Source organism: Gekko japonicus, unplaced genomic scaffold, assembly GCF_001447785.1.
Source record: "Gekko japonicus isolate JY-2015 unplaced genomic scaffold, Gekko_japonicus_V1.1 scaffold191, whole genome shotgun sequence".
In the NCBI taxonomy this organism is placed as follows: Eukaryota; Metazoa; Chordata; class Lepidosauria; order Squamata; family Gekkonidae; genus Gekko; species Gekko japonicus.
The window spans coordinates 1,211,468-1,224,658 of record NW_015175362.1 but is presented as its reverse complement, the minus strand read 5'-3'; the positions used below and the strand labels follow the sequence as shown (position 1 = coordinate 1,224,658).

Genomic DNA, 13,191 nt, shown 5'->3' with positions numbered 1-13,191 from the left:
CCTCCCTCCCTCTATGCTCTCCCCGTCTTTCTTTCTTTCTTTCTTTCTTTCTTTCTTTCTTTCTTTCTTTCTTTCTTTCTTTCTTTCTTTCTTTCTTTCTTATCTAAAGTTGTGGGCAACCTATTTAAAAAAAAAAGGGGGGGGGAAGTTTCCCTCACAATCCTAACATGGGAATCGGAAGAATTTCTAAAGTATGTCAGTGGGAAGAAGTGTGATGTTTAATTCTTGTTCTACAAGCGTCCATTGAATCATTTTTTCCCCTTTAATTTTCCTTCCTCCCAGGTGAGCAACATAACCAGAAGGAGCCCAGCTGAGGGGAGAAATCAGCCTCAGGAGGAGGGTGGCGTCGTTTCCTGTTAAGGCTCTTTTCAGTGCATTTTTGTTACCTCATTTTCTGAAGTTACATCCAATTCAATCCACACAAAGAAAAAAAAATCCAATTCATGGAATATTTGCAGGTCAGCAAGCAATCATGCCAGTTACTGCTGTAACTTGCTCAAGATTGGGATCTACGTATACAAATGTGAATTCTTTTTTACCTGCTCAGGTTTCTGCACTCTGGGTACCTCATGTCGTTGTAAAAAATGCCCTCAAAATAGAAAAAGGCAGACTTGTAAAGATCCTAAGGGAATGACATAAAACAGAAAGAAGAAAGTTATTAGTGTGTCTTCCCCTCTGACCCACGAATATGCTAACAAAACCCTCAACCAACAGACCTTAGTCACATCTTCCAAGTGTGAAGTTAGAACACACTGCATTTACATTTTCATTATCTAATTATCCATGAAGATTCTGTTAGTATTGTTACTTACTGTCCCACACTAACGGACATTTTCTTCATAGTTTCAGACACTAAGGAGAATTCTTTTTAGATTTAGCTCAGAGGCACTTGTTTTTTAGATCAGGGTACCTAGTGTAGTACCCACGGTGCCAAGGCAGCAAACAACACCTTTCCTGATGCCCACCAAGTGTTTGTAGAAAGTGGGTACGGCCAAGAGGGGCTCTTGCCCAGTAGGGTTTCTGATTGGCCACTGGAGATTTGATTGACTGTGCAGATTAAAATAACATTGTTACACCAGCAGTGGTCACCACAGTGTTGGCTTTATTATCTCTATCTCTATCTCCTCTTTTCCATTGTATTTTTGTAATTACCCCTCTTCGCCCTGCACTTAGGCTTCCTGCATATGGTTGGCTCTGCTTCCTGCAGCAGCCATTTTGTGGTTGCGCTCACCACCCTGTGTTAAAATTCCAAAGGTGTCCACCTGGTTAAAAAAAGTTGGGGATCCTACTTTAGATCATGCTATAGCCACAAAAGCACATGATCCAATAGATGCTCCCAAGTAGTCTTTGTACAGGAACTGGAGGCCTCTTTCCTGTTGGGAATCAAGTAGACTAACTCTCAGGTTGGCCTAGTCTTCAAATGCAGAAGAATCAGGTGGTTGAATCCTGAGATGGTAGAGTGAACTTCTGCACTTCAGGTTACAGGAAGTGAATGGTATTCTAAGTGTTCCTATATCTTAAAAAAATGCATTAATGCACCACTTCCATGCTGTTTTCCCCCAACTGATAATTGCATAGAGATAAATTTATAAAATGTGAAAATGTTTGCCTAGACCAAGCTTTAGCTTAAGTAAATGTTCCATATCGCTGATGCCATTCTGGAAGCACAAGTCAAAGCATATCATAGCATGGGATGCCAACCTTCAAGCAAATCCTGGAGCTCTCCCAGAGTTACAACTGAATCTCCAGACTGCAGAGATCAGTTCACCTAGAGAAAATAGCAACTTCTAGGAATGGCTTTATGGCATTATGTCCCTGCTGAGATCTCTCTCTTCCCCAAACTCTACCACCCCAGGCACTATCCCCAAATCGCCAAGAATTACCAGTTTGGAGGTGGCGACCCTAGATACTGATAAAATAGAATTTTCCCTCTGAGGCTCATGGAACCTCAAGAATTTTGTGACTAGACCCTGCCTCCATCCAGCAGTTTTCAAAATTCCATAAGTACTCAGAGATTCAACAGGATGGGGAACCCTATGGCAGCACTGCCTCCCCCACCCCCCCTTTGAGGAGCTCACGTATCCTACAATGCAGTCCTCTAAATTATGAGGTAGGCACTGGCCTTTTGCAGAAAACAAGACTGCCTGCCAAAGGACAATGCACATATTATGCTATTTAGGTCAGCATTATCAAAGCTCACATGAATTCTGCAGCAACTCAACAAAATGAAACTAACCACCGAACACCAACCAGCCAAAGTTTCAGCAAGCCTGTTCCAACTTTCCTCCTTAATAGACAAGACAGCTCTCTTGAAAGCCAGGGGATAAATTAATTTATTGAGACAAAGCCACAAGTGATTGAAAGCCTTGCGCTGTTTGACAGCTCAGCCTCTACAATGACACCATTGTCTCCTCTAGCAAGTAACACCCAAGGGAAAAGCTTCATTTAAGCAACAGTGATGCTTGATTGTCATCCACAGAACATCTTCATAGAACATCTTCACATTAGTCATCTAAGGACCCTTTCAGGTGTTATAGTTTGTAGGCATACTTACTAGGTACACAGTAAAAAATATCTGAAAATACAACAAATGTGTTTGGAATCAGACAGACACTTCGGGGCAGACTATTTTTATACCACCTTTTGTTCAAGGAGCTCAGAAATACGATCCACATTGTAAAAGATAATATCAAAGTTCACCACCTAACAATGAACAACAAATTTTGATTTTTTTACAAAATAGGTTTTGGTTTTTTGTTGATGTTCACTTGTTGACTGTAATGTTATATTATTAATGAAAATAATATATATGTTTATTTCTATTGTATTTTTGAAAATTAATAAAAATATTTTTACCAGAAATATGGTTTAAGACTGTACTCCTTTATTTCTCAAAAAAGGCACTTCTAATTAGGTTTCACAGTTCTTAATACAACTGGTTAAAAGACAAGAGGGTCAAGAGTTAGTGACTCCACCAGTTAATGGGGGATGTTCGAAGCCTACATCCCAGCCTGAAAAAAAACTGAATAAAATAACAGCAAATTACTACAGCAGAAAACAAAAATGGACAGACAGGCTATCCTGGAAAGGCTGAAGAGCCCCCAACTCTGGCCACAGATAGTCAAATTGTATCTTTTTGAAAGGCAGAAATGCAGCACTGGAGGACCTAGAAGACAGGCAAAAATGTCAGATTTTGTTTTCTAGGGCTTTTAGTGTAAGCCACAGACATGGATGCTACTGGGAATTTTATTTTAATTTGTATGTTCTCAAACTGAACTTGTAAGACACTTTGAATTAAAAAGGAAAGGCAGAATCCATAAAGAAATACTAGAGTTCCATTTTAGGCAAGAACAGCTAGTTGCATTATTAAATGCACCAAGGGTACTGGTATACAATCTGACCCTTTATTAGGTCAACTATCTGCAAGTCTGTGTCTTATGTAAAATTCTGTAATATAAGAGTTCTTAAGAAATCGAGCATTTGAATTCATAAATACAGATGAATTAAAATATAAAATATTGGTCCACTGGTATTTTGCCACCTGAGAATGCAGAGCGCATCCTCCAGAAAACTGAAACTGACAGTGGAAAAGCTGCCGCAGAACAGGTTCTTATCTATATCTACATGACGCAGCTTCCCAAAGTTCAAATATTTTGGGTAGATTCCGGACAGTGTAAAGATCACAGCATGAGATATTATTTCCTTTCTTCCAGAAATAGCTATATCTAGACATTAAGCAATTCATAGCCAAAGTATGACACCTTCTGGAACGCTGCAGTATTTTTGACTCAGAATAAGAAAGCAATGAAACAAATCCTTTCCCATGGCTTCAATAAGACCAACTACTGCAGACATTTCTGTTGTTTAAGTGAAAAGGAGCAGTTGATCTTCTCCGGTTCCCCCCCAGAACTTAGCCATCCCAAGCAATACATTCCAGTTCAGCCAGCCCTAAGCATATTTAAAATTAACATTACAGCCCTGACCTGGACAGCTCAGGCAAGCCCGATCTCGTCAGATCTCAGAAGCTAAACAAGGCTGACCCTGGCAAGTGCTTGGAAGGGTAACCTCCAAGGAATACCAGGGCTGGGACAAAGAGGCATGTTATCAAGCCTCTGAAAAACGTCCAGACCCCCAATAGACCCCCAATAGAGGCCTCCAGAAGTCACCATGTCGCCCAGGCATGCAAGCATACACACCCACACACAAATACAAATTCAAAAAAATTAACGTTACGGTACCTTACTGATATATTCCGGTGCTTGGTCAGGATGACTGCTAAACTCCCCACCAATCTGGAGGTCACTGACACAGGAAATTGAATCTCTGACCTCGGTAAGGTATTGGCTGCCTAGAACCAGCATTGTCTGATATGGCTTGTGGGTCTTATGCTGCAGAGGACACCAAGAGCTTGAATTAACCATAACCCAATTCAAAGCACTACAGACTCCGCCACTGAATGCCTGCATGTGCTGAAGGCAGGAAGCCACTGTATCTGACACTTTTGAGCCTTTGCGAGACAGAAACAGCAAGCTTCTCCTTCGTTTCTGGAACAGTACATACGAGATATAGAACATGCGGCTTTATCTTCCTAGAGTGTAGTGAGGGAACTACAACTGGCCCAAAACAATACAATCCGGGTGCCCACTGTTTGGATAGCAAGGGGACACGGGTGGCAATGGCTCACATGGTGGGACACAGGAAGGGTTTTTTGGGGGGAGGGGAGAGACGTAGTGCCTTTACCAGAGGAATTCATGAAGCAGTGACAGATATGCCAAGGCCACAGTGCCAGCACCATGCAGGCACACAGCTACTGAACAGTTAGCAGGGTCCAGTGCCAGCAAATGCAGTCACCAGACAGCATCCTAGCCGCACTATGTTATCCACATGGCTAGTGCATGCCTGTACGGTGCTGCAGCACAGGTGCAGGTGGCTCACCAAGCAAAGGAAGGCCGATGCCCCATAATGAAGTCTCACCTCCATCAACCATGCCTGCTCCATCTAGGTCTAGCTCTTCTTCCCAACCCACCCTCTAGAAATTGTACTGGTGATCAGTGGTCCTCTAGCAGTGATTCTACCGAACCCTCTTCCGGGGCAGCTGGCCTTAGAGGGAAAAGAACCAGGCTTCTCTTAGTTCAGAATCACATCTCTATATACCTAGATGTTGTTCTGACCTTTTGGCTTTTTTTCTCCAGTAGAGGTTCAAGAGCTTTATCCGGTACTTAGGCACTTTTCATAAAGACCATTTCAGAATCACAGTGCTTCTCTATATACCTAGATGTTGTTTTGACCTTTTGGCTTTTTTACTCCAGTAGAGAGTCAAGAGCTACGGCCGGTACTTAGGCACTTTTCATAAAGACCTAAGAAGGGCCGTACTGGAGCAGGGGAGTGGTCTATCTCGCTCAGCATCCTGCTTCACACAGCAGCCAACCCATTGCCCTGGAAGGCCAATGAACAGGGCAGAAAAGCCAAGACCATCTCCTGATGCTGCCTCCTAGCATTGGTATTCAGAGGTCTGCGGCCTCTTCAGTCCAGAGGTTCCCTTTAATCAGCATGGGCAGAAGCCATTGATGGACCTATCCTCCATGAATCTGCCTTATCTTTTCAGAGTGCTTACAAGCATTATTTCATTTTAGGTAGTATTACTTTCTTATTTTACTCTTTCCTCCCTCCTCCAGCCAACCTCAGTGTCATTGCTTTACTATGAGTCCTACTTGAATAGCTTAACATGCTTTATATAAAACTGCACATTTAAAATAGTGGAGTCTGTGCCAGAATTAAAACTGCCTTCCACTGGAGACTAACCAAGCCTAAGTTGTCATGGAAGCACTGCAAGATTTTATTTAGACTGGGCTTTTGGCAGTTAAACAGGCTGGGTGCGACTGATCTGTTTTTAACTGACTTATTCACACATGTAACTTTAAAGTCCTTTGGACTCAAAGCTACCCAGCCATCAGACATCTTGGAGCACAGCAGGACACTGCTCCCCTGTTTGGTGTAGTGGTTTTCTTCTTCTTCCTCCTCCTCCTCAACTAGAATTGCCCCAAAGGATCAGGACTATTTGTGAACAATAAGAGATGTCCACTGTAAGAGATGCCAATAAAAAATATATAAAAGCATCACTAACCTTCTGAAATATAACTGGATAGAAAATATTGAGGGTCAAAACAAGCTCTCCTTCCTTGACTAAGTTTACGGGATCATTAGGTCTCTTTCCAATTGCGTGAGATTCCTAAAAAGAAAAGAAAGAACATTATTTGAATGCTTGCTGAACAACAATCCATCAGAATTGACAGAGAAGATTAACAACCACAAACTATACCAGAACAAATTGAGATCCGCAAGTCTCACGGGAGGGATTCCTCCCCCCATCTCTGATGATTCTCCTTAAGGCTGGGGGGCAGGAGACTCATAGGGGAAATCCCATCTCCCCTCTATAGAGGTTCCTGGCCCCACCACCCACCTTTAGCTGGCGGCAGCTGTGCCTCTTCTTCTCTATACATCACGTGGTTAGCAACACAGAGAGAGTTACATCACCTCTCAAGTTTCTGATTGGCTTAGCAGGCCTAAGGTCAATCCGAGACCCTCTCCATAAAGTTAGTTAGCACTTGCCATTCGGGGGCTCAGTAACTACTTGGCACAAAGGATGTCAATGGTTACACAGCTCAGCTTGTGCTCAGAGCATCCATACTGAACTGCCTGCTCATCTGGGCTATGGCCCCGGGTATCTCTGCAAGAGAGAGCCGCTTTGGATTGCTGAAACTACATGCCTGAGATGAACCAACGTTGGGTAACTTGGAACCTTGCTCTGATGTATTAGCTAAACTGGATATGCCTAAAATTATTTGTTTTATGTCCTTCACAGTCTTGTCTTTTATCTATTTTTTGCACCACAAATAAAATAATTATATTTTTACCTTGTTGTGGATTTTTGCCTTTACTGACCTCAAAGCATTCTTCCAGAAGCTGTGGCCTTTGACCACCTAACCTGGTAATTGATTTTGTTTGGAAACTCCGACTGCACTCCTACCCTGCAGGGCTGAATTTTCTTGTTAATTCCCTGAAAGGCCGGCAGACTGGTCCTTTCACTCCTGAACTGTTGGAACAGACTGAAAGGACTGGTGGCACTTACCAAGACTATTTGCAGCAACCCTCTTTAACAAAAGTTCTTAGCCTGGGTTGGGATAAGGATTTTTGATGGGGGGGGGGATAGTCTGTTGTGGGAGGGGAAACTCAGCAAAAATCCCTCTCCTGGTATATGGGCAGAAGCTTTAGGCAGGATCCAACCCAAAATCTAGAGAGATTAAGCCCTAGAAATGCCTGCATGAACCAATTTATTGGCATGTAGTCTATTGCATTTCCTTGTATGCGCATGAAATTGAATACTCTCAGTAGTTTCTGTTGTCCATCGCTTAGTGATCTCTGGATCCCATCAAGAACAAATACCTTTGCAGTTAAGATACTTCTTTGGCCATTAACAACCAGAGCCATACTGTTATTGTTCCTGAGTTCAAAAAGCATTATACAGGATATTAGGACAGATTATGTCTAATCACAGAATCATGTACATTACTATCTTCCTAACCAAGTGGAATACCCTCCTCCTGTAGAGCATTAGGTTGGGACTCTCAAAGGCCTCCTCCTGTTGGGCTATTTTTTTACTGCCCTTTGGAAGGACCTGGTACAGAGAGACCAAGGATGCCATGCTTCCTGCCTTGCTTTGCATGCATACTAAGAAGAGCAGCAGGCCAGAGAGGTGAGGTCATTCAGTGGCAGAACAGATTCCTCTATGGCTCTGACCCACGGCTTGCTCCTCACTAGAATACACCACCAGGTGCTTGGCTTGCATTCCCTGTTCCCAGCTCTTTAGGTCTGTTGTCCATCGCCCTGGCATTGGCACCAGTGAGTTCCATCCTCTTTCAGTGATTTGCTAACCCTGGAAAGGTGGAATGTCACTGCTGTACAGGATGAAGTCCATCACTCTCGACTGAAGGCCAAAAGAGATGCGACACAGAATATTGTGGCTGGATCCCCAATATTTGCTTTTAAGAAGCAGCTGCTGAGCTCTGCAAATTAAATTAGATCACTAACAATGGAGGAAGCTTTTAAAAACGCTTTTTAAACCCTCTTTGCTGCCATTTTTCCCAGCCTAAATCATCCCCAAAACCCATACCTTTACCAGGCAAAATGCAGATTAATAATCTTGACAATATATCTAAATTTGAATGACAACTATCCAGGATCATGGCTTTAATTTAAAAAACTTAGATACTTGGATTTGCTTTACTTGTCGCAATGAATACATGGAGAATACCGAAGTAGAAAGAAAGACACCTCACCATCTCATAAAGAAATGTTTCTTGTCTACATGCACGATCTACAATGACCGTTTCTTCTCTCCTCTCCAGGGCCTTCTTCCTAATTCTATAGAAGAAAGAAGGAAAAAGTGATGAATATTTTAGGGATAATGTGTAAAGGATTAAAAAAAGCAGGACTGTAAAACCACACAAAGACTCAGGCATTTTACATTACAAGACAATCTCATTTTCACAAATGCCACTATCCATGTGGCTGGGTTTACACACTACTCCAGCAAATACGGCATTAAAAAGTATCTCCCACATAGTTAGGGTAATACTGATAAAGGGGGTCAAACCAGCATTGTAGTTCTCAGGGGCTGGCTTGAGCCAGAAAATGGGAAGTAACACTTTTGGACACTTCCTAACCGATACTTCATACTGGCCTGTACCAACTTGCTTTCACTCTGTGTTCAAAAGAGCCCTGACTGATAACTTGACAGAGAGAAGCTTTAGCCATTGAAACTGTATTTTTACAAGTATGCAGCCTTTCAACAGCCAAACAATCATACCTCTTGCAGAGTTTCTACATCCACCACTCCCAGAAGCAACCTGCATAGCTTAAGGAAGGGCTTTGCAAATATTCTCTAAAGCAGTGCAAGGAATTGGTATGGGAGGGAGAAGTCCGCTGGGCACTGCAAGGAGGTGTGTGTCTCTCATCAGAGTGTTCAGATTCCTGTTCAGATGTGCCACTTTACACTCGATTACTCTTTCACAGAGTAAATGACAAGTAACTATTAAAAAGTGCCTTTTTGGTCTTTACTTTCATGCTCTTTAAAAAGACAGTCACTCAGAAATTATACAGAAAACTATTCCAGAATGGACTAGTTATATGTATCTCTAGTTAAATATTACAAGTTTTCCCTAACAGTGTGCACACTCAAAGTCTTCAGATACTCAAAATTTACACACACCCTACCAAAAAGATCAAAAAAGTATGGAGAGGTAACTTGATTTACAATTTGATTCTGAATTGACTGATCAATATGAAATATTAGACAGTGAAATATACATCATCCTCTTAACTGTGAAATACAGTTTATGTGATGTATCACACTGTTTCTATTTCATTGTGCTTTGTGTTATCCAGTTTTGCTGCATTGTTTTTATTGTATTCTTCTTTGCATTGCTTTTTATAATTCTGTAGTCCACCTTGAGTCTCTAAGAAAAAAGTGGACGAGAAATGAAGTAAATAAGATAAAATAATTCTCCTTCCATGTAAAATATATCTTGTTTACACAAGGTCAAGTCTACTACAGGATTCTCACTTCTGTACAGAAAGTGGCATGAATCCCATAGACCGTTTATCATGTGCAGCACATGTATGTTTCTATTTCACCGTGAAATTATCCACATGATAAAGAAGGAGGAAGAACTCCCACAAGTTTCTTTTCAGACAAAAGTAAAGCTGAAGACAGGATGCTCCGCAGAAGAGGTGCTATCATTTGTAGGCAGCCCAGTCTTAAACCTGAGGGCAGGGTTATTGCCTGCTCTAGCAACCAACAACTAAAAACGTCCTAGCAAAACACACTAGTAGGGAAGTGAAAGAACAAATTTGGATTTTAATTAGAATCAAGCACAGCATACGTGAGAGTTAACAAACTGGTGTCTTCAGGTATTTCTTCTGTATCTTCTTTCCCAGGGCTCTTTAATGCATCGATACTGAAACAAAACAAACACAGGTCCTGGGTAAGAAGACCGGAACAATAAGAATGCAAAGCAGGCTTCCTGTGTTTCTTATGTGTGTTGCATTCATACTTAATTGCAATAAGAACAGGCACCACATATATGTCATTATTTGGAATGGGAAGCATCAGAATAGAAGAGGTGCTATCATTTGTAGGCAGCCCAGTCTTAAACCTGAGGGCAGGGTTATTGCCTGCTCTAGCAACCAACAACTAAAAACGTCCTAGCAAAACACACTAGTAGGGAAGTGAAAGAACAAATTTGGATTTTAATTAGAATCAAGCACAGCATACGTGAGAGTTAACAAACTGGTGTCTTCAGGTATTTCTTCTGTATCTTCTTTCCCAGGGCTCTTTAATGCATCGATACTGAAACAAAACAAACACAGGTCCTGGGTAAGAAGAGCGGAACAATAAGAATGCAAAGCAGGCTTCTTCCTGTGTTTCTTATAACACACAGTACTGCTTCATACTTAACTGCAATAAGAACAGGCACCACATATATATCATTATTTGGAATGGGAAGCATCAGAATAGATTAAGTGGAAACCTGGCTGCGACCACATAGCAACATTCAATAGACCCTAGGTAGCTGCAGCTCCCTAACACATTTCCAAATCCACATTCCCATTTTGCTTCAATGCCTAAACAGTGGAAAGTATATGCAAACATTCTTGCTATTCATAGCATAATTCTATTTTAAAAGACCCTCTGCACACCCATAGGGTGTGAACCTGATGGGACTCAGAAGCTGGAACAAATCCAGGAAGAAGGACTTTCCATCAATAATACATCAACTGACACTTAGTAACACTTCTTAAAACATCTGTAGCAAGAGAGAATAGGCCTAGCAGGCTTCCTCTGTGGACAGCATGCTGCAAGGGTCCTTGAGAAAGCATCCCTGTGCTTTTCCGATAACTGTGCAGCACAATTGCCTTTCTACCTGATCATAAACTATCTACTGGTTCCAAACCATAAAAGACGTAGCTTCCTGATAAGTATGCAGTCTTACCTCTGAAGCTACCATTACGAGTTAAAACTATATTCCAGTAGCACTTCAGAGACCAACAAGGTTTTCCAGGTATAAGCTTTCAAGAGTCAAAGTTCCCTTTGTCACACACAAGCAGGGATGGAGATCTCCAAGTCTTTATATCCCAGTCAGAAGACAAGAAAGGTGTTGTAAAGAATACTTGTGAAGTCTGCAAAGGTACAATGCACCTAACAATTCCCATACACATTTTACCTTTGCATCCTTTACAACACTCTTTACAGTACTCCTCCCATCTTCTGACTCAGAGATCTGATAAATCTTTCGCCTTTTAAGAGTTAGTTTTGAAGAAACGTAGAAGATTAGGCTCCCCAGTACCCGTAGGACCAGGGCTTTACATCCTCTCCCTATGTGTGCTTATTCAGAAATAACTCCCACTAAAGGCAATGGAATTCACTCCCAGTGTGCACAGAACTGCCCTCATACAAATCCTACTACGGCGGGAGAGGTTTGCCTCTAAACAAAACCTGCACCTGAGTGCATGCATCTTAAACGACTTCGGAAGGATGCAACCAGATCCTAACCAAGCACGTTGAGAGGCAAGCCCCTGCAAGCACTACAGTAGCATGCGCGCGGGAGGGCGGGGGGTTTCGTTCACAGTTACCTGCACACAGCCTTCAACTCGGACACGAACTCCGGCGGGCAGCTAAACTCCTCGGCTACCGCGGCGTCCTGGTCTTCAGACGCCGCCTGATGCAGACTCAAGTCTTGCGGATGCAGCGCCCCCCTCCAAGCAGCCCCAAAAGAGGCCACGTGGAAGACCTGAGTGTTCCTCTCCGACGTCGCATCTTCGTACTGGGGAATGTTACTACGGCAACCACCGGCACCGTGATCCCGGCTGCTGCTTGCAGCCATCTTCGCAGTACCAGAGGTCGCGATGTACGCGCGTTGGATTGTGGGAACTGTAGTTTCCGCCCCTCTCTCTCCTTGGAAGGCGTTCGTAATGCGTCCTTCCTGTTTGTTTGGGCTTTTTGCACCGCCTCAGAAAACTAGACGGCAATTCGGCACGTCTTCCGTGCAACGACGTAACATTTCCGGGAATGAAGCCGGACGCACGCTGTATGAGATCTAAAACGGACCCTGCTTCCTTGGGGACATCATTTAATTGTTATTGAAAAGTAAGCTTCGTCTCTACTGATAGCAAGGTTTTAAAAATATAGATGTAACTTCATTTTAAGGCAGAAGGCCCAGATAGAAAAATAAAAAAACAAATTATTAAATAAAGGCTAGAACCCAAGAACGGATAAAAGGAAGTACTTCTTCACCCAAAGAGTGATTAACACTTGGAAGAACAAGACTTATGGGGTCAGTCAATGAGGGCCCTCTCGGATTCAAGTGCTGAGAACTGTAGCGATCCATTGTACCACAAAAGCATAAGTCCACCTTTTCATGACACCACCATGGCTCAGCAACATAGATGCTACCTGGGCTTACGGAAAACTCCTTAGGAAATCGCATACCATGTCCATGCCCACAGAATGAATCACAAAGAGCACAAATCCTAGTCTTTGTTACATTCCCATGGTGCAAACACTGCATTAAATACTTAAATCCATATGACTGTTAAAATGAACTACTCATTTCACACTGCATTTTGGAATATGCTACATAGAAATTGTGAGGACCAAGGAGTTTTTCTACAGCGTTTTGTGTCATGGTGATACCATATTGTTCTGGATTTATTTTTTTAAAATGGTAAAATCTGTGGAAATGAATCTGATCTGTGATTTTTCATGAACTTTATGCAAAACAGGTAGGCATCCATGTTTCACACCATGGGCTAGCACCATGATGGCACTTTTTAATTTTTTATGGTACACTTCATTAATGTTGATGTCATCTATGATTTCATGGTCTGTATTAGAATGTTCCATGAAGAAATCGAGAAAGTGCAAGAGGATTTGCATCTTAGATCCATGTTTTTGCATCATTGCTGTGCCACAAAACAATTCATCAGTCTGTGGTTCAGTCCATGAATATTGTCCTGACAACACATTTTCAAATGCAGTTTTTCCACCGTGGCAATCCGATAAAGGACCATATCCCCTTTTTTCCCCTAGTCCCTTCCATGGACATTAATGTAGTATATGACATCAGCATAAAT

The 13,191-nt window shown here is 42.2% G+C and overlaps 1 protein-coding gene across 1 annotated transcript in view; it reads right to left on the bottom strand.

Moving 5' to 3' along the window:
* The window catches only part of SNAPC3 (small nuclear RNA activating complex polypeptide 3), a 23,099-nt gene extending 11,157 nt beyond the window's left edge, over positions 1-11,942 (bottom strand). The window contains exons 1-6 of the mRNA XM_015425407.1: positions 11,692-11,942; positions 10,334-10,408; positions 8,337-8,421; positions 6,125-6,229; positions 4,239-4,388; positions 540-622 (exon numbers count right to left, since the gene is read on the bottom strand). Coding sequence (XP_015280893.1) covers positions 540-622; positions 4,239-4,388; positions 6,125-6,229; positions 8,337-8,421; positions 10,334-10,408; positions 11,692-11,942 — 749 coding nt within the window. The remainder of the gene's footprint in view (positions 1-539; positions 623-4,238; positions 4,389-6,124; positions 6,230-8,336; positions 8,422-10,333; positions 10,409-11,691) is intronic.
* Positions 11,943-13,191: the final 1,249 nt, after the last annotated feature.